The sequence below is a fragment of the Carassius gibelio genome, chromosome B22, assembly GCF_023724105.1.
Source record: "Carassius gibelio isolate Cgi1373 ecotype wild population from Czech Republic chromosome B22, carGib1.2-hapl.c, whole genome shotgun sequence".
Lineage (NCBI taxonomy): Eukaryota > Metazoa > Chordata > Actinopteri > Cypriniformes > Cyprinidae > Carassius > Carassius gibelio.
The window spans coordinates 20,157,133-20,179,250 of record NC_068417.1 but is presented as its reverse complement, the minus strand read 5'-3'; the positions used below and the strand labels follow the sequence as shown (position 1 = coordinate 20,179,250).

The 22,118-nt window shown below is 39.6% G+C and overlaps 1 protein-coding gene across 2 annotated transcripts in view; it reads right to left on the bottom strand.

Annotated features, from left to right (window-relative positions):
• Positions 1–21,710, bottom strand: part of LOC127986959 (CD48 antigen-like) — a 176,953-nt gene extending 155,243 nt beyond the window's left edge. The window contains exons 1-4 of one of the 2 annotated variants that reach the window (XM_052589235.1): positions 21,559–21,709; positions 20,362–20,700; positions 19,942–20,238; positions 19,631–19,833 (exon numbers count right to left, since the gene is read on the bottom strand). In XM_052589235.1, coding sequence (XP_052445195.1) covers positions 19,706–19,833; positions 19,942–20,238; positions 20,362–20,700; positions 21,559–21,610 — 816 coding nt within the window. In that variant the 5' untranslated portion in view covers positions 21,611–21,709 and the 3' untranslated portion in view covers positions 19,631–19,705. Of the gene's footprint in view, positions 1–19,630; positions 19,834–19,941; positions 20,239–20,361; positions 20,701–21,558 lie in introns of those variants that run through there. The other variant, XM_052589233.1, reaches the window with a different exon arrangement.
• Between the last annotated feature and the right edge of the window lie 408 nt (positions 21,711–22,118).

The following is a 22,118-nucleotide window of genomic DNA, read 5'->3' as shown; positions in this document are numbered from 1 at the left end:
ACAGCTCTTTCAGTAATTTACTGGGTACAGGATCTAATAAACATGTTGTTGGTTTAGATACAGTGATAAGTTTATTTAGCTCCTCCTGTCCTATGGTTGTAAAGCACTGCAGTTTATCTTCGGGTGTGATGGATGAAACTGAAGTGTTAGTCGCTGTAGAATCTACATTCGCTATTTTATTTCTAATGTTATCTATTTTATCAGTGAAGAAATTCATAAAGTCATTATTATTAAATGTTGGTGGAATATTTGAATCAAATGGCGTCTGGTAATTTGTTAATTTAGCCACTGTGCTAAATAAAAACCTTGGATTGTTTTGTTTCTATGAGTTTGTGTATATGCTCTGCCCTAGTAGTTTTTAGATCCTATCTATAGCTGGACGTATTACTGTTATACCATGGCACAGTACGTTTTTCTCTAACCTTTTTCAATTTGATGGGGTCAACAGCTTCTAATGTATTAGAGAAAATAGTGCCCATGTTTTCAGTCATTTAGTTAATGTGTATTTTTGGGTACAAATAGCAGTTGAGATAGATCAGGCAGGCTATTTGCGAATCTGTCTTTGGCGGCTGGAACAATAGTTCTGCCCAGACGGTATCGCTGAGACATATAGTTAATATCAGTGATACGCAGCATGCACGATACAAGTGTAATGAGACATGGCTGGGGCACTACAAGTCCCATCAGCCCCTAGTGCTATATAAGGAAGTAGCGAGGTTCGTTCGCTCTCTCGCTTCCTGTCTTTGATTGACTGGTGGATGAATGGATGTCACGGCACAAAACTAAAACTTCAATTGATGATTGATCACCTCAGAAGAAGAGTAGCAGGCGAGCAGTTATGTTAAATGCTGGCGCAGCGTTATTACGAGCTGAATATTTGATACACACCGGTAAAGCTGCGGTAGGGAACTTTTGACGCTCTAGCGGTTAATAAACAGAACTGCTTGCGTCTTGTGGAAGAACATTGTAGCCGGAACTACTTCTCTCTGTTTATGTCTATGAAGAATCTCAAAGGTACTGGGTTACTCCGCCGCGGTACCCCCGAAGCAATCTAAAATAGTCTGAATATAATCACTTATTATAGGTGCACCCTAGTGATTCAGGACAAGCTAAAAACACGGTTTGGAAAATGGATTCATGGTGTACTCACTTATTATATACATTTTTCTACATTTTGAACACAAACAAAGTTACGGACCGCAGCTCTGATTGGTTGTTTTTTACCGGGAGCGATGGAGTTTCTGCAAATGGGAGGAGCCAGAGGGGCTTGATTTTTTCACAGATTATCTGTCTCATATTCTACTGTCAGGACATAATGACAGGTTTAACAAATATGTAAAAAATATATATTTACAAAAGTTACCTACTGCAGCTTTAAGGAGGTAGTAGTTTTATAATTTTATAAAATTGTTTTAGGATTTGTTTTAATGATTTTATTTTCTTTTGTTTTTAGTGTTTTGGCCAGATTATTGCCTGACTGATTGTTGCCTGAGTGTCCATCAAAATAACGGATGTTAGAGGTATTGCTTAATTAGAAGGGAACTTTTTTGTTTTCTAGTATGTGCAGCAATTATTTTGAATGTTTTATTTTATTGATGTGTTTGTTGTAAACAATTCTTTGTTGCAATTAACTGTGTTTCCCCTTACAGGGATGCACGGTTACCGTTTACTTTAGATTTAATTTTCTTTGGTTTATTGTTTTTTTTGTTGGATGTTGGATCATAATTGTATAAGGAAAACCTAGGCCATAAAAGGATGGTTCTATGGTGTTGACTGGTTTGTTCTACTTGCATTACCCACTGTTAATTAATTTGTTTTTCTTTCTTTTTGTAGATTTCTTTTCAAACCAACAATGGCTTCTGGGTTATCCTCACTGTGTGGATGGCGGTGGTGAGGTGGCTGGGATCGTGTGGTGGTTTGGTCACTTTATTTGTGTTTCTTGCTTTTTTGTAGGTTTGCAGTGTGATTGCTGTGAGCGTTGTTGTGGTGAGAGCATTTTGAATGCCACTCTGTCTTCACGATATAGGTAACCCGTGGCTACCTGTTGGTTGATTTTGTTTTCTGTTTTTTGTTTCTTTTTATTTATTATTATTTCCTTTGTGGGTATTTGCATTGACGATCTGTTACACCTCTTTTTTAATATGTTGAATTATTTGAATAAAAATGTGCCTGTTGAGTAAAGCTGTACAACCGCCTTGCGCTTGATTACTTACCCCATGTGGGTCATTATGTTACACAAGGAAATGGTCTGTAACATCATCACTTTGAGGTACGATATCTATATTAGTAAGATCTATTCCATGAGATATAATTAAATCTAGTGTATGATTAAAACGATGAGTGGGCCCAGTGACATTTTGCTTGACTCCAAAAGAGTTTATTAGGTCAGTAAACCTAATAATAAACCAGTAAAGTCCTAATGCATCATTTTTATTATCAACGTGATTATTAAAATCTCCCATGATTAGCGCCTTATCAACTGTAACCAGAAAGTCTGAGAGGAAATCTACAAATTCTTTTAAGAATTCTGTATACGGCCCTGGTGGTCTATACACAGTAGCCAGAGCATGTATATGTATAACTATTATCAGACAAGCCCTCAAAACAGTCCGCAAGACAGGGCAGTTTACTTCTTCTGAACATGCAAAATTATTTTTTTAAACATTTATTATTTATCGTTACATTTGTTTGCCTCTCTGTGCAACATTCTATATATTGATGCAGCTAAATTCTAGAAACTGTTTTCATTGATATATTTGACTGTTTCTGTTGTCAGACAGAATGAATATGAAATATTGACTGAAAGCGACCCGTTAAGGCCCAATTCCAATTATTTTTTATACCCCTTCCCCTACCCCTCTGCCTACCCCTTCCTTTTGTCCCTTGAAACAGAGTGTCGAAGGGAAGGGGAGAAAATATTCCCCTAAGGATTGGGACACCACTACTATGCAGTCACACCTCATCATTCATCGTCTAGCTCTTACAATACACACATATACTGGTGTTCTGGTGTGCATTAGAGCCTTTAATTATCGTTCTGTATTAATGAGCTGCTTACTGACACACATACACACACACACACACACACACACACACATATCAGAAATCACGCTGCTCACACATCCAGGAGAAAATAAACTTGTCAACGCTGCCCCACGACTTTTATTAAATACAATTTAAATACAGAATCGCCACATTATATTTTCCAGCGACGAGAGGATACAATCGCTGTTTTTAAGTAAACTCACTCCAAAAAGATAAACACACAGATGCGAAAACACACAACTTCCATTTATCTCTCTCTTTCTTTCTCGAATAGGCAATATTTGAGAAAATGGTATAGCGATTTCTAATTATTGGGGGGATTAGCCCCCATTCATGTCTACGGCAGTTATCGCCCTGATCAGACATATGCTGTGGCACTATCATGCAGTCTCAAATAATATGACGTTAGCAAATATTAGCGATTTTTTGCAAACATTTCTTCAAGTAACATGACCGTTAATATTAACTCACAGTTGAATGTTACATAAAACAAATGAATTATGCCCAAAAAAGCTTACATTTATGTGTCTTTTTGTTCGCTGTAGAAGCCATTTTGCCGAGATAATTCATACCGCTTTGTTTGAAGTGTGGTCCCGAAAAATCTTAGTTTGAAGGGCTATCTGGCCCTTCCCCTTCCCCCTGCCCCTCCAACCAAAAGAGAATCAAGACACCCCTACCCCTTCACGTGAACGTGCGAAACGGAGGGGTAGGGGGAAGGGCTAAGGGGTAGATTTGGGTTTGGGCCTAAGACTAACCAGCTCTCCCTTCCGAGACGTCAATCTGCACAAAAATCCTGATTTATGATCGTGCCAGGGGCGGACTGCCCATCTGGAGCACCGACAAGGAGTGTGTCCACTGCTTATCTTGAAATACGCCCCATTTCACGAAGTCTAATTTACAAAGAGAGAGAGACAGATTTATTTGGTACAGCGAATTTCTCTGAGCATCAGGCCACTGTATACATTCACTTAAAACATAACCGACTGTGTTTACGAGAATACTTGCAGGGACAATTATTTAGATTTTTTAATTACTTCTGTGTATGTGCATTGTCTGAAACGCTGCTCTCAGCGCGTGCTTTGAATGAGTGCGCGCAAGCTCCGAATGCGCGCAAATTGTTTAAAATGCTTGAATCTGCAATATTTAGAAACAAGTGCAAACGATCAACTACAAACAAACAAAATCTGTTTCACCCCTTCAAGCAAGTGAACAATGCTGATCAAGTTAGGAATTTTACATCACTATTCAAGATAGCCCGTCGGGCAAAGAGTTGATACATTTTGGAGCCCGACTGGAAAACACAATAGCCCCTGGATGTCGGGCTAGCGATTTAACGAGTCCTGGCATCTCAGATCTATCTAGTTTGTGAACCATTTGTTTCCACACTGGTTTTGTTAAACAAAATAAATTATTTTTTTAAAAGATTGACTCAAAAGAATCATCTGTTCACGAATCAGATCATGAACTTGTATTACTGAGTCAAAGATGATCTATTATTGAATACTTCAAGTTTATCTGTAAAGCACATAAAGCTATCGTTTGAGTTTATAAACTTCTATTTCATGCATGATTCATATGGATCTGTTAACTGAATGCAAAGTGTGAGTTCTAGGAGAATGTGTCGTGATGAGCATGTATTGCTCACTAGGAGTCGCTAAACGAACAGCTGCTGCACACAGGGTTTTTTTGTTTAAACGGAGGATCAGTTGCCCTTTTGGTTAAAATCCCTAAACTGTTTACTCAAATATTAAATGAATAAATGACATCAAAACAGGCCGGATGCGTTATGATGAGGTGGGCTGCTGTGGGCCAGAAAATCCAGGGCCACTTTTTGGCAGTCGCCTACCATGCCAAATGGGTAAGTCCACCCCTGCTTGGAGCATCTCAAAACTGAAGTTGTGCCACTGATTTCACGTGGACTGTTTTACCAATGTCCTTGCGATTGTGGCGATTGGGTTCGGAAACAGGGACCCCAAATAAATAAACCAACTACACCACCCCGGGGGCTTATTACCGGGGAATCGCCCTTGACAAAATAGGAGTACATAAGGCTCACAGGCTACATTGCAGATGATCACCCCACAACACTGTTTAATACTACACATTCACCACTTAAATCCAGGGTAATCCTATGAGAACAGTTGGATAACCAGATATCCTAGACAGCATCAGGAAAATAAGGACCAAGTGTTTGTTTAAATCGAGACCACAAAGATCGCACTTGAACCAAAAAAAGGTATTAAGAAACAAAAACAAACAACATTGAAACAAAAGGTGAAAACAGTGATGACTAAGAATAATGAACACCAAAAGCCACTTTAAATACAGCTCATTACATTCTGGGTAGCCAATATCAAATCCTGGGAAATGAAAACATCCCCACCAGTTCCGTTGGAATGGAAAAAACAACATTTGACATTAATGGAGTCGTTGAGGTCCCTCAGCAACTTATGTTAAACTGGACCTCCGATCCAAGTGTCCAGTGAACGACAATGATGAAACAACCCACCATAACATTGAACAGGCATATGAAACACAGCTTGCACTACAACGAGCGCCACAGAGTGTACAGCATTTAATTCCCCTGTCCATTCTCCAGCTCTTGCACACCGTGCCGGAACGACACATGTAATGCCCTCACAGGTAACATGAACCACCACCTTTATTGTCCTCATAAGTAGAACTAAATCACCATCCAGCCAAGTGTTAATTGGCAAAACAAATGCCTACTGCTACACTATGTTTCTGGACCTGGAAACATTTTAGTTGTGTTGCTGTCTACGGAGGGTCAGATAGTTCTCCAATTTCATCAAAAACATTTTAATTTGTGCTCTGAAGATGAACGAAGGTCTTACGGGTTTGGAACAACATGAGGGTGAGTAATTAATTACAGAATTTTCTTTTTGGGGTGAACCCTTTAAGGACTGAATTCAAATTTTCAATTCATTTTTAACCCTTGTGCATTGTTCAAATTCACTACCCTTTCGTTATGTTCGGGATTAAAACATCCACTCAATTAAACTGCTGTAAATATGTGTCAGATTCATATTTGTTCTCAATTGTTTTGCATAAATCTGTTAATCAACTTCAGTCCTTATCAAAACTACCAAATGTTTTTTAAAAATCCAAGATTTTAACTCTTTAATTGCCAAGTTCATAAATGATGTCAATGATTTAGGGGGAAAACACACAAAATGACTTATTTTCAATATAAAAGTAATTGTGGCTGGATTATTTTTATTTTATTTTTGTTTTTATTTTATTTTATTTTTTTACTTTTTTATCACAGTCTTGGGCATGTCAAAGATCAGTAGCAACATTGGCTTTGATGCATTTTTAGTTTTTGGGCACCATTAGATTTAAATTTGTTCTCCCTAATTTGTTGTTGGTGGCTGTTTTTGCCCCATTGACTTCCATTATAACAACATTTTTTGATTGCAAAGCTATGACACCATATAATCATGCATTCTTGATTGTTTGTGGTTTTCCCTTTTGGGAAGAGGTAAAATCAGTTATTTTTACAGTTGATCACTTGTTGGGACCATTAAACCTTTAGATAGGCCTGTGCAAAAAAAAAAAAAGGCTTAGTTTCTGGCTTGTATATGGATTTATATGGAATATAACAGCGAATTTTAGTGTTTGTGTGTGTGTGAGATTCTTGATTGTTGGTGGTTTTCCCTGTTGGGAAGAGGTAAAATTAGTTAATAATCATTCCATTAGCTTAAACACAGAGAAAGTTGTGGCCAAAATAAGACTCAACTTTACCCCCTAGTGGACGAAAACGTCCCCAACACCGCATAGGGGTTAAATTCCACAAAACTTGAAGGAACCTTAACAAATCTACATTTCTGTAAATCAACCTAACTCAGGGGGAACCAGGGTGACTAACTTCTAACTACTAACTTCTGGGTTGGCCTACAAAACACATAATTGTCTCGGTTTTTAAAGTGCATACAGTTCTGCCTCTGCTTATAGTTAAAAAGCACTTGCTTATACACAATCATAATTTTTCTTTATTTTAATCTCTTGTGGAGTTTAAATATAACCCTTACTGATAAAAGAGTTACTAACCGCTCTGGAAAAAAAGGCTTCAGAGTAGACAGATGAGAAAACATCATTCTAAATTTGAAAACTTCCATTCCAGATATTTATCAAAGGTATTTTTTGAGACGGACATGTTCTCAGAAGGTTTATTTCTGGTTGTGAAAGGAAACTGACCACATTTCACACTCATGAACATGAACATGAACACAAACACACATCATCTAACATCATGTGCATTAGCTGAAGATCTTCGCAGCACATTTAACCACATTCAGCTCAGACAAACATTTACTGACCTAAATATACACGATCTGACTCGAAGTGAACCTGTACCAGTTCACACAAACAGACACACACGCACACACACACACAACACGTAACAATGAGTCTCTTACACAACATTGATTAATATGCAGTAAACTGCTTAGATATTTAATTGACACATCAAAACATATTTATTTAAAATATATGTGTTTTACTGCAGCAGCAGTAAAACACACATGAAGAAATGAGCAGCAGCACACAAACACTTATAAAGTAAAAGTATAACTTAAAGTATAAGTCAGTGAGGACCAGGAACTGTTTTATCAACATTATTCAAAATATCTTCTTCTGTGTTCATTGAAATATTAATTGTTGAAGTCATTAGAAAGAGAAAACAGATGAGATCTCATACATTAGAGTCGGGAGAGGAGTGAAGTAAGTTTAACAATATTTGAAGTTTAACATGTTCATAATTAAATAATTAAACTACAGGAAATAAACATCTCATATGGATTATACATCCATCTACATTAGAAACATATAAAACAATAATCAATAAGCATCAAACGGTATAAATGAAGGTAGTGATCATAAAAATTATCAGCATACTAAATATTCGCAGATGCCGACGTGACAACAACCACCACCCTCCCCACCACCACCAGGATGGTCCTGTCCTTACCTTCCAGGGGGTCGGCTGCGCCCCTGCCTTTGTCTTCAGGCAGGAAATGCAGGTCCGCTTCCCTCGGATTACGAACCATGGACGGGGCCTTCTGCCAAAGAAATTTATAATTTTGCTTGCTGAGTTGTCAATAAATGTATGCTTCGTACATCATTTTATCTCCCGAGTCTTTCTGGTAGAACAGCTTTGAATGCATATTTTAACATAAGATCTATAAAATATCTTAATAAATTTACTCACCATAGACAGAAACATTGAACTTCTTGTATGAAGTTCCTCTTTCTTTGTTGATGATCTGTAGTTCATTAAGTCCAGAGTGTTCAGTTCTGATGTTTCTGACGGTCAGAGATCCAGTTTGATTGTCCATCTGGAGTTTGTCTCTGGATCTCCCATCATCACTGACAAAAATAAATTTTATTTGGTCTCTTTTAATGATTTCAGCTATTCTCGTCTCTTGAGGTCCAAACATCCACCGTACCTGATCGTCTCTCTGTACTTTAACATCAGTGTTTAGAGAGACAGAATTTCCTTCAGTCACTGACACTGACTTCACTTCATCAGAACCAAACACTCCTGAAAACACACATCATCTAACACTGTGTGCTTCAGCTGAAGATCACTGCAGCACTTTAAACCACATTCTCACAGCTCAGACACACATTTACTGACCTCAATAACACAAGATCTGACTTGTGCAAGTTCAAGTTTCATGCAATGTCAAAGTTTAATGTCAATATTTAATGCATTCTTTATTTTCTTCTTAAATGACATGAACATATTTTCCATCACAACATCATAAACTGTACGTCTAACACTCTCAGGAACATGAACACAAACACTCATCGTGTAACATCGAGTGCATTCACATTCAGCTCAGACACACATTTACTGACCTCAATAACACAAGATCTGACTCCAAAACATCTCATGAACGTGCAATCACAAATCTCTTTCACATGTTTTGACAATCATTTATTGAAATAATATTCTAAATGAGAAATTACTGAATGAATTTAAAGCGTAATTACATTGTAAAATATCCACATATGAATCAAACGCTTATTGATTTTAAACACCATTGTGTGTCAATGACACTGTTTTAACACAAACCTCAAGTTTTAGTACATAAGTAGGCAGATTCACTGACAATCAGCTTCAAATTATATGTGTCAACACATTTCTGTTTAAAAATAATAATATCAAATAATATTATAAATATTACTGACTGACCTAAGCAAAGCACGAAACGTCAAACCTCAATGAAACGCTGAACTTGAGCTGCTAATGTGTCAAAGTGATAAAAACAACAACCTGACAATAAATGCAGCTTCCTTTGAAAGTGAGAGATAATGATACACTTCAGTTTTTTTTATTTTTTTTTATTGGTATCTGAGTTCTGTGTTCATCTAAGTAACAAAGTAATTAAATAAGTAATGCAAGTCACTTAGTTTTGTCCTTTGTTCACTGGCAGCTGTCCTGTCTCTGTGTTGAGAGACATTGAGAGACGCTTCCTTCAGCCTGAGACTCAGGCATTTCACTTTTGATGTGAAAGGGCCCTTAAGTGCAATATACAGTAGATGGATGGATGGATGGATGGATGGATAGATAGATAGATAGATAGATAGATAGATAGATAGATAGATAGATAGATAGATAGATAGATAGATAGATAGCAGATATCACTTTTACAGTAGTTTATTAAAGAGAAGTTAGATGAATATATGGAGCATTAGCTTCGGAGAGGCCCAAGGCCAAAATAATAAACAAAACTACTAATAAATAAAAGTAAGATATCATTGACCAGATTGTAATGAAGAAAAAAAAGTACAAATGAACTGCCCTAGCTCCCTAAACAAAAACACATCACATAATTCGAGCAAAATAAATGGCAGACCCCTCCTACGCTCCCAGAGTGGTCTTAGGATAAACAGAATAGATTACATAATAAGAACAACAAACAGAAATCCCAAAGCTGTTGGTGATTTGGTGATCTGTTTGGTGATCTGGGGAGCTCCTCACGCCACAGTAGCAAATGGCGGAGTGAGCTCCCGAGTGTTGGTAGACACCCTTTAATAGTCATCCGTTTCAGGATCCACCAATCACATTCCTTGATTAACACCCAATACCTGCACACAAACACTCATACAACAAGACACAAAAATAACAATGCCGGGGATTGTAACAGTTCAATTGCTTTGTTTCTCCCTTCACTGCTCAGCTGCTGTCATCTACAGGAAAAGGAACTAGCTGAGGTGCATGAGACATCACAGCGATCAGTTATTATTAGCCTGGTAATACCAAACTCTGCTACATCGCTTTGCTTCGTTGACAGAGTCTAGAAGGGCATAATTGACAGTAATTGACAATTACCATTTACTTTTTCGTTGGGGGGGGGGGGGGGGGGGACTTGTCTGAAGTTTAAAATCCTTGGTGTACCCATAGGCCAATCACATGATATTTGGTTATGACGTGTATTAAGAAATAAAAAAATAAAAAAAACATCTAGTGAGATTTGCTGCCTCCTTAACCTGATCCTCCATGAGAGCAACCAATGGGGAAACAATCACAATCATCTCCTTGCTGGACTTTGGCCTCCCCAGTTTCTCGCTGATGATCGATAACAGTTGATACAAAATGTGAAACAAAAACTCTTTTTGTTCGGCCTTCAGTTGGCAAATCCTGGGAATATTCCCGACAACTGAGCGAATAGCATCCCGTGTCTCCATGTCTGCTCTGGTTTTCGATTGCTCTACTCTAAACTACAATCTTAAATTTGGAGTAGCATCTACGTCACAGATCTCGCTCTGCCCTCTGTTCGTTGATTGGCCGGCTGTTTTTGGAGCCAGAGAAAAACTGTGAAATGGTTTGCCATCTTAGACTGAGTACAGAAGCGAACTGAAATTGAGCGGAAATACAAAGTCTGACATAGTTAATATATCTCTTATGTCTATTTATATAAGACAAAATTATTTTTCAGATACTGTTTGTTGTTGTTGTTCTGCTTCTTTCTGTACTGACTTTTAGATAACATTGTATTTTTTTTAAATATTGCAAATGAAGAAAAATAAACATTGTTGTAACCCACTCGGTTGCTGATCACATTCACAACAGAGATTCAAAACCAAACACGAACACAAATTAACCCAAATCAACTGATTCTGAAAGGTTTTGTGCACCTCGTCATCAAAAGTAACACGTTTTGTTTTGAATACATGCTGTTAGATTTCTGTTCTGTTTTACTGAGCTCTTCCAGATCTGAAGTCATAAACTACAGCAGCAATTGCAGCCACGCCCACCAGAGCAGAGATGACCAATCGGATCACAGCTTCAGTAGAACCACAACAATGAACAGAGTCTGAGGAAAGAAACAGAAGAACATGGAGACATTATTGTGCATTTTAACCCTTTCAGGTCTGTAAAGAGCACTAACTACCACTGACGTACCTGGACACGTGTGACAGAGTTGAGTGATGTTGAGATGTGTGGTCCGGTTTCTGATGGGATTGTTGATCACACAGCTGTAGGAATCATCCAGACACTCAAGCTCCAGAGGAAGAAAGAGACTGATGCTGAGATCAGAGACACTGATGCTGGACAATAAACTGTTTCCTTTGTACCAGGAGAGAGTCACAGCACTCACATTTACAACTGAACACAGCAGTGAACATCTGGACACTGATGATGATGAAGATGATGAATAATGAGGACAGTCTCTGGTGATGACAGGAACAGGAAGAAGAGCTGGAGAACATGAGAGAAACAAATATCATTTTAGGACAACAAATTATTGATCATGAAATGTCTAGATATTATTAATCTTCTTTGTAGATATTGGCTGTTTATTACTTATAAAGCACATATTAATGTCTTATTCTGCATGACCTTATTCTATTACAATAACTATCGTAAATTAAGCATTAAATGTGAAAACTTTTAGTTAATAGTGAATATAATATTATGCATATACAATAGCACAAAAGCTGTAATTCCCTTCAAGGGATACTTCACCCAAAAATGAAAATACTGTCATCACTTTCAAGTTGTTTCAAACCAGTCTGAGTTCTTTCTTCTGTTGAACACAAAGAAGATATCTTTAATAATGTTGGTAACCAAACAGTTGCTGGTTCTTATTGACTTTCATTGTGTGTTTTTTTTTTTTTTCATAAAGTTAAGTCAGTGAGGACCAGCAACTGTTTGGTTATCAACAGTATTCAAAATATCTTCTTCTGTGTTCTCTGAAATATTAATTGTTGAAGCGATTAGAACGAGAAAACAGATGAGATCTCATACATTAGAGTCAGGAGAGGAGTGAAGTAAGTCTAACAACATTTGAGGTTTAACATGTTCATAATTAAATAATTAAACTACAGGAAATAAACATCTGATATTATACATCCATCTACAGTAGAAACATAATGCAGTAATCAATAAGCAAACAAACATGGTATAAATGAAGATGGTGATCATAAAAATGATCAGCATACTAAATATACATAAGCATACTTATAATAATAAAAGAACAGCTTTTAATGCATATTTTGTAACATAAGATCTTTAGTAAATATATAAAATATCTTAATACATTTTCTCACCATAGACAGAAACATTGAATCTCTTGTTTGAAGTTCCTCTTTCTTTGTTGATGATCTGTAGTTTATAAAGTCCAGAGTGTTCAGATCTGATGTTTCTGATGATCAGAGATCCAGTTTGATTGTCCATCTGGACTCTGTTCTCAAATATTGTATTAGTGGCATCTATATAAATGTTCTGTCTGTGGATTTCAGCTATTCTTGTCTCTTTAGGTCCAAACGTCCACAGTATGTGATCATCTCTCTGTACTTCATTAACATCAGAGTTTAGGGAGACAGAATCTCCTTCAGTCACTGACACTGACTTCACTTCATCTCTATCACCAAACACACCTGAAAATCATATAAATGCAACATACTGTAATTATTAGACAACTACATTTAAATTAAATAAAAAACAATTATAAACCCCATTTCCTGATTAAAAGAGTAACTCACCACACAGGACAATCAGGATCAGAGCGCAGAGGAAAGAAAACATCATTCTGGATCTGAAAACTCTCATTTCAGATATTTATCAAAGGTATTTTTCAGTCTAACAGGTTTTCAGAAAGTTACTTTGTGGTTGTAAGAAAAACTGCAGAAGATCTCACACTTTCATGAACATGAACACACAGAAACATCATCTAACACTGTGTGCTTCAGCTGAAGATCATTGCAGCACTTTAAACCACATCCTCACAGCTCAGACACACATTTACTGACCTCAATAACACAAGATCTGACTCCAAAACATCTCATGAACGTGCAATCACAAATCTCTTTCAAATGTTTTGACAATCATTTATTGAAATGAAATAATGTTCTAAATGAGAAATCACAGTATTTAAATTGTAAAATATCCACATATGAATCAAACACTGATCAATGAATCAATGACTCTGTTTTAGTACGTATGTTTAGTACCATAAACAAGCAACTGATCTCCGGTCAGTTTTATTATGTAGACTATTTTTTATGAATTTTGTCACGGTTGGGTTTGGGAAAACACAAAGAGAGGGTAGATCCAAATGCAGGTAAGGGTTTTTATTTAAACAGAGGGGTAACTACAAAAATAAACAGTCATGAGAGACAAACATAACCAAAAGAGGGAACCGGATGAAACGGGGAACTCGGAAGAATGAGAAGGTAGAGGAAGTCTCGGGGGAACGAGAGCATGAGACACATAGGGTAAGGACTCCATGAAGACAACAGAGAAAGACAGCTCTATATAGGGAAACTAATGACAGAGTAATGTCAACACCTGTGCGATTCTAATTGGAGTGCAATTACTGTGAAGACACAACCAGACTAGCGGAATTAAAGTGCCTATGGTGAAGTGCCTAAGGGGAAGTGAGCTCATTAGGGAACACCCAGGAAAACAAAGACTGGCAGCGTGACATTACCCCCTCCCTACGGAGCAGCTACCAGATGCTCCACCTAAACCCAGGAAAACCCCAACAGAAAAAGAGGCAGGAGGGAGGTGGAACGGCGGCGGACCAGGGGGAGGGACGGAGGGACAGAAAACAGGGACAGGAGCAACCAGGAGGAATGGAAAGGTGCAACACAAAACAAGGAGTCCAGGAGGGAGGCGGACAGGTGGAGGCTCAGGGGGAGGGAAGGAGGGCCAGACTAAACTAAAAGGAACAGACAGAAACAGAACTCAAAAAACACAAAACATAAGTCCATGAAGGGCATGTTGAGGCGTCCACCAGGACGGAGCAGATGACCACCACATCTTTGTGGTCGAGCCAGAGTCCCCCAGGGCGGAGTAGAAGACCACCACGGCCTTGTGGTCACCGCCTCGGGAACTGTATCGGGCACCGCCTCTGGAACAGCCTCGGGCACCGCCTCGGGAACTGTATCGAGCACCGCCTCGGGAACTGCATCGAGCACCGCCTCGGGAACAGCCTCGGGCACCGCCTCGGGAACAGCCTCGGGCACCGCCTCGGGAACAACATCGAGCACCGCCTCGGGAACAGCATCGGGCACCGCCTCGGGAACAGCATCGGGCACCGCCTCGGGAACAGCATCGGGCACCGCCTCGGGAACAGCATCGGGCACCGCCTCGGGAACAGCATCGGGCACCGCCTCGGGAACTGCATCGGGCACCGCCTCGGGAACAACATCGAGCACCGCCTCGGGAACTGCATCGGGCACCGCCTCGGGAACTGCATCGGGCACCGCCTCGGGAACAACATCGAGCACCGCCTCGGGAACTGCATCGGGCACCGCCTCGGGAACTGCATCGGGCACCGCCTCGGGAACAGCATCGGGCACCGCCTCGGGAACAGCATCGGGCACCGCCTCGGGACCAGCATCGGGCTCCGCCTCGGGACCAGCATCGGGCTCCGCCTCGGGAACAGCATCGGGCTCCGCCTCGGGAACAGCCTCGGGAACTGCATCGGGCACCGCCTCGGGAACTGCATCGAGCACCGCCTCGGGAACTGCATCGAGCACCGCCTCGGGAACTGCATCGGGCACCGCCTCGGGAACTGCATCGGGCACCGCCTCGGGAACAGCATCGGGCACCGCCTCGGGAACAGCATCGGGCACCGCCTCGGGAACTGCATCGGGCTCCGCCTCGGGACCAGCATCGGGCTCCGCCTCGGGAACAGCATCGGGCTCCGCCTCGGGAACAGCCTCGGGAACTGCATCGGGCACCGCCTCGGGAACTGCATCGAGCACCGCCTCGGGAACTGCATCGGGCACCGCCTCGGGCACCGCCTCGGGCACCGCCTCGGGCATCGCCTCGGGAACAACATCGAGCACCGCCTCGGGAACAACATCGAGCGCCGCCTCGGGAACAACATCGAGCACCGCCTCGGGAACAGCATCGGGCACCGCCTCGGGAACAGCATCGGGCACCGCCTCGGGAACTGCATCGGGCTCCGCCTCGGGAACAGCATCGGGCTCCGCCTCGGGAACAGCATCGGGAACTGCATCGGGCACCGCCTCGGGAACAGCATCGGGCACCGCCTCGGGAACAGCCTCGGGCACCGCCTCGGGCACTGCATCGGGCACCGCCTCGGGAACAACATCGAGCACCGCCTCGGGAACAACATCGAGCGCCGCCTCGGGAACAACATCGGGCACCGCCTCGGGAACTGCATCGGGCACCGCCTCGGGAACTGCATCGGGCACCGCCTCGGGAACTGCATCGGGCACCGCCTCGGGAACTGCATCGGGCACCGCCTCGGGAACTGCATCGGGCACCGCCTCGGGAACAACATCGAGCACCGCCTCGGGAACTGCATCGGGCACCGCCTCGGGAACTGCATCAGGCACCGCTTCGGGAACAGCCTCGGCCTCCGGAACAGCAGCGGGCACCGCCTCGGCCTCCAGAACAGCAACGGGAACCGCATCGGGAACAGCATCGGGCATTGCCTCGGCCTCTCGAACAGCATCGAGCACCTTCTCGGGAACAGCCTCGGCCTCGGAAACAGCATCGGGCACCGCCTCGGGAACTGCATCGGGCACCGCCTCCGGAACAGCAGCGGGCACCGCATCGGGAATGGCCTCATGGACGGCAGCCGCCCGCTCGGGAACGTTCTCCGGGTCCTGAGGAACAGTAGCTGCCTGTCTCCTCCTCCGCCCTCTACGATGGAGAGTCGGTGGCGTTGAGTCGGCCATCTTGTGCTGTGGTGCTGGGCTGGCGGCCATCTTGAGCTGTGGCGCTAGGCTGGCGGCCATCTTGGGCTGTGGGGCTGGGCTGGTGGCCATCTTGGGTTGTGGGGCTGAGCTGGCAGCCTTGTCTGGAAACTCTGGTGTGGTTGTTGCATTCCACTGAGCACGATGGTGCAGGTAATTGGTAAACCCCCAAAAGTCCAGGATCTCTAACCCCTTCATCTCCCATTGAGGTAAAGGATCATCCAGGCAATTATTAAACCAATCCTTTAGTGCTGCATCATTGTAACCTAACCCGACTGCCAAAGTCCAAAACAATTGCGCCAGGCCACCCACCTCCCTTCCCTCTTGATGAAGGGTGGTTAAGTTCCGGACTCTCCCCCTCCGTTCCTCCATGGTGGCTGGGGAACCGATTCGAAATCTCACACCGCTGGATCTAGGCATGATGGAGTCCTTCTGTCACGGTTGGGTTTGGGAAAACACAAAGAGAGGGTAGATCCAAATGCAGGTAAGGGTTTTTATTTAAACAGAGGGGTAACTACAAAAATAAACAGTCATGAGAGACAAACATAACCAAAAGAGGGAACCGGATGAAACGGGGAACTCGGAAGAATGAGAAGGTAGAGGAAGTCTCGGGGGAACGAGAGCATGAGACACATAGGGTAAGGACTCCATGAAGACAACAGAGAAAGACAGCTCTATATAGGGAAACTAATGACAGAGTAATGTCAACACCTGTGCGATTCTAATTGGAGTGCAATTACTGTGAAGACACAACCAGACTAGCGGAATTAAAGTGCCTATGGTGAAGTGCCTAAGGGGAAGTGAGCTCATTAGGGAACACCCAGGAAAACAAAGACTGGCAGCGTGACAAATTTAATATATTTAATGTACTTAGGCATGTATAATACAATGAGATTGATACTTGATACACTCTTTATGTGCTGAAAAGTTACTAACAGCATGAGATAAACAGTGGAGAGTGCAGAGATGAGAGAACATCATGCTGGTTCTGGAAACTCTCACTTCAGATATATATATATATATATATATATATATATATATATATATATATATATATATATATATATATATATATCACAGGTTTGAGTCTAACAGGTTTTCAGAAGATTTATTTGTAGTTGTGAGATGAAACTGGCCCCTCACATTCTCAAGAACACACACCGTCTAAAACTGTGTGCATTATCTGAACATCTTCTCAGCATTTCAGACCACATGCATTCAGCTCACACACATTTACTGACCGCAATAACACGAGACATGACTCGGAAATGCCAACTTGTGCTGCTTCACACTCACAATATTACAATGAATGACTTTTGAAATAAGATATTTTACACAATACATCAAAATAGTGTGATTAATCTTATACCTTAGAGAATCATAACAAATTAAAATATTATAACAAACCCACATGAAAAACCATTGTGACATTGTTTTAGTAGAAATGTATATTTTATTGTATTAAATATAGTTCCAATTTTATATGCATACTGTTTATAAAACTGTAGTATATTGTTTTTATTTTATATTTTTGGTGATTCGTGAATTAATCATTTAATCAGACAATGTGTGTATTGAATTATAAATGATCTTTATCAGCATCAGTTTCACTTTCCTGTGTAAATATATCACAGCCCACACAGTTTTGCTCTGATAAGATTTCTGTTGAAGACATGAGAAAAACATGAAATAGCATATAACACTACAATTTTGGTTTTATGAAGAAACACCTTTTGTCTAAATATAAGCTGACAGGAAGTTTTCAACAAGAAAAATGAAGAAAAGAATATTATTCATAAATGTGGACTGATATCTCTTGTACTGAATGTATAAGTGACCTACGGGAGCCCTCTGCTTCTACAGTCATTTCCTGTTTGACACTATTTAACACGAGTTAATAGCGTGTTTACTCATTGTGAAACTATTGCCAGATAACCTTCCTTACCAAGAGTTTGTCCTTGTTATTCTGCCTGCCTGTCTGTTTGTGTATGATTATGCCTGTCTTCACGTTCTTGATTCTTGGATTGCTACATTGGATTTATAGCCTGATTGGACTGATGCTTGTGTTTGACTTATTCGCCTACTCAACTCTGCTTTGTGGATTCCCCTCGTGTATGTTGAAAGATCAGACTGCCATTACAGTACTGACTGTCTGCCTGGTTTAACGTTTCGGTCTCTAAGATCTTTCCTCAATAAGCTACTGCAAATGGATACTAATACTGCCTGAGCCTCCTTGTTACACTGGAACAGGAAGAAGAGCTAAGAAAGCTACAGAAGAGGCACATTATTGAAAAAGATGTGTAAAGGTCCTTAATATTCATAGATAAAATTAATAAAATGATTGAATGAAATAAATTGAATGTCCCGTTTTTTTTAATGCAAAATTATATATATATTTTTTATTATGAAAAATTTAGCAATAAGCCAATTCTTGACACAAGTCTGCCTTCACGACTCTGTATGCATGGAAATAAATAAATAAAAATATTTACTGGCTGTAGAAACTAGTTCTCTGGAAGTTACTTCATCAAAAATCTTTGTGTAAATGTATTATGGTCATATACCAACAAACATAATTAGTACAGAGAGAATGTTTCATAATATTCATTTTTTTTTCAGAAACTTCACAAACCATTAAAGCAGGATTGGAAATTAGACAAAAAGATTATTTTTGACTCACACATGTGTAGTTGTGGTTATCTACCAGCAGAGGCTACAGTAACTTGACCATGCCAACCAGTTTAACCCATTAACACACTGATTCCTGTAATTCACACGAACAGTCAGCAGAGGAAGCCATCAGCACAGAGAATAGATACACACTAAAAAAAATGATCATCTAAAAATGGTATCATCTAAATTATCTGGTTTCATTAAACTCAAAAATATATTTTAACATCCAATATACAGAAAATTACATCTTGACACAATCATCTTAACACAACTTCTGAATACACCATCTGATCCCATCCATTAGCCTCCTGTAAGAAAAGAGATGCACATCAGTAAGTCAAGAACAGAGCTGATCCGACACAAGCTTAAAGCACAGATTCAGAGAGTCCTATAGGTTTCAGCCATTAGAATCTAGACATGAGAACTTATTAATGATCATGTAAATACATGCATCTTTAATAATGAATGATGAATAAGCACTTTTAACTATTAAATCCAGACTTTTAAATTGTGAATGATGTCTGAGTGATAATTTATGTATATAAAAAAAATTTCAAAAGCAGACACACAAAAAAACAATACTTAGCTTAGCAGGTTTTCTGTAAGCGATGAGATTTAGTGCAGAGAATAACAAACAAATCTTACTGCATCCGGAGCTCTGTGTGGAATAAATGTTGCTTCTGTATAATCAAACTCTTCTTCATTACTCTGAGCTGTTTGATAACAATTTATACAATTAAATAAATAAATAAACAAATTTTCTTCTTCTTCATTTTGGTTATACGTAATACTTGCCATCTTGTTGAACTTGTGTGTAATTTCTACTGTGACAGAAAACCAACACGACTACAACTGTGACCAGCAGCAGCAGAAATACTACAACAAGAAATGAAGACTGACTGGATTCTGTAACGGATAAAACATAAAGAGTCATTAAACTGCTGCTGCACATTATAGCACCGAACTGATAACTGAAATCTGAGGGAATATTATATGAATATAATACTCATATACCTGAATCTGGCTGACAGAGTTGAATGATGTCCAGATGTGTGGTCTGGTTTGTGATGGGATTGTTGATCACACAGCTGTAGATGTTGTTCTCCTGATATTCCACCTCCAGAGGTAGAGAGAGACTGATGCTGAGATCAGACACACTGATGCTGGACAATAAACTGTTTCCTTTGTACCAGGAGAGAGTCACAGCTCTCACATTCACAACTGAACACAACAGTGAACAATTCTGACTTGATGATTCAGGTGAAAAATGTTGTGAAGAGTCTCTGATAATGACAGGAACAGGCAGAATGCCTAAATAAAAAATAAAAAAAACAGGAAAGAAAAACAAGAACAGTCCATTATTGATAATGATGACTTTAAAGATTGTCAATCAAAGATTGTCAAGTCATAATATGATTTCTTCAGTTTACTCACCATAGACAGCGACACTGAAGCTCTTGTGTTTGACATCTCCATTGATGATCTGTAGTTTATAAAGTCCAGAGTGTAATTTGTTGATGTTAGTGATGGTCAGAGATCCTGTCTGCTCATCTATCTTTAGTCTGTCTCTGAATCTCTCATTATTCTCTTTATTATCATATATAGAGATGATCTGTTTATAGATTTCAGCGATACGAGTCTCTGAACTATTAAATCTAAATGTCCACAGAATCTGGTCATCTTTCTTTAGTTCAGTAACATCAGTGTTTAAAGTGACAGAATCTCCCTCCATCACTGATATCCCTCTTTCATCTGAATAAACATCAGACACACCTGAAGAAAAGAGTCGGCACAGATTATCATCAAAGGTATCATTCAGAGTTAATCTAAAAACAAAACAATATAAAAAATATATAATATATTTTAACATTTGTATAACTTATGTACAAAAAAAAATCTAAATGTAGAGCAAAAGTATTAAGCTTTTTTATTACATAACTGAATTACACAATTAACAGTAAAATAATAAGAAAATTAAATTTCACATTAAATGAAGCTTCTGTCATCATTTAATCATCCTCATTTTATTCCAAACTTGTATGACTGTCCTTTTTCTTTGGAGCACACAAGACGATAATCTTTTTTTATTTTCTTTATTTTATAAAAAATAAATATTTTTAGGTCAATATTGTTTGGATCCCTCTCAGAATATCTGTGTTCTGCAGAAAAAGGTTCATCACAACATGAAAGACGTGAATTATTATTATTTTTATTTTTTTAACTAAGACGTGAATTAAGTTTTATTTATTTTTTACTATCCCAAAATAGAAGAATTATTTTCTTGCTCTGGGGTATCACCTTTGTAATATGTTAAAAGATATTAAAGTGCAAAACATGTTTTCTTTAATTTATAATTTTTTCACATAGGCCTACACGTCATACAGGTTTGGAAACAATTTGCATTTTTGGCTAGATATTGTACTTTTAAATTGATCGGATATCCCATATATATACATTAAGGTTTAAATTAAGTTCAGTGTGAACTGGTCCTTTAATATTCCAGGATCAAAGTTTTCAAACCCTATGCAGAAATTCATAAAGACGAAGAACCTTTTACACTATCACAACATAATAACTGGAATAGTCTGCCTGCATTACAAGAAATATATCTGTAAAAAATATATAACTTACCATCTAAGAGCAATAAACAAAAACAGAAAAATGCATGAAACACCCGCCACATGTCTGACAATAACAATCAAAAAGCTCTTCACGTTTCAGAAACCTTCTTCAAAGAGGAAGCGTCTCGTTTGCTGATGCTCTTTCACTGACTGTGGGTCGGCAGTTTCAGTCTGAAAAATATTAACTAGCCTTCCACACACAGACCTTTTTACCTCCACTTTTTTATTTAGTCAATAAATACATTTAATTGAAGCAATGAAGAAGAAGAAAACACTTGCTTTTACACAATGATCATTTGCATTTATTTATTTATTTACAGTTTTATTTTTGCTCCAAAACAGTGACTGTCTTTCTTCTATTAAACAAATGTCATTGCTGTAAAATTCAGTGTTGTTTGGACCCCAGTGTTCTTTAAAACATAGCTTTTGTGTTTCTCAGAAGAAGAACGTTACATGAATGACATGAGGGTGAATAAATGATGACAGAAAATATTTGTCCACTTGTTGCTGGGCTTGAGATCTGATTGAACGATGGATTGGGGACAGATCACTTCAGATCAATTATGAAAT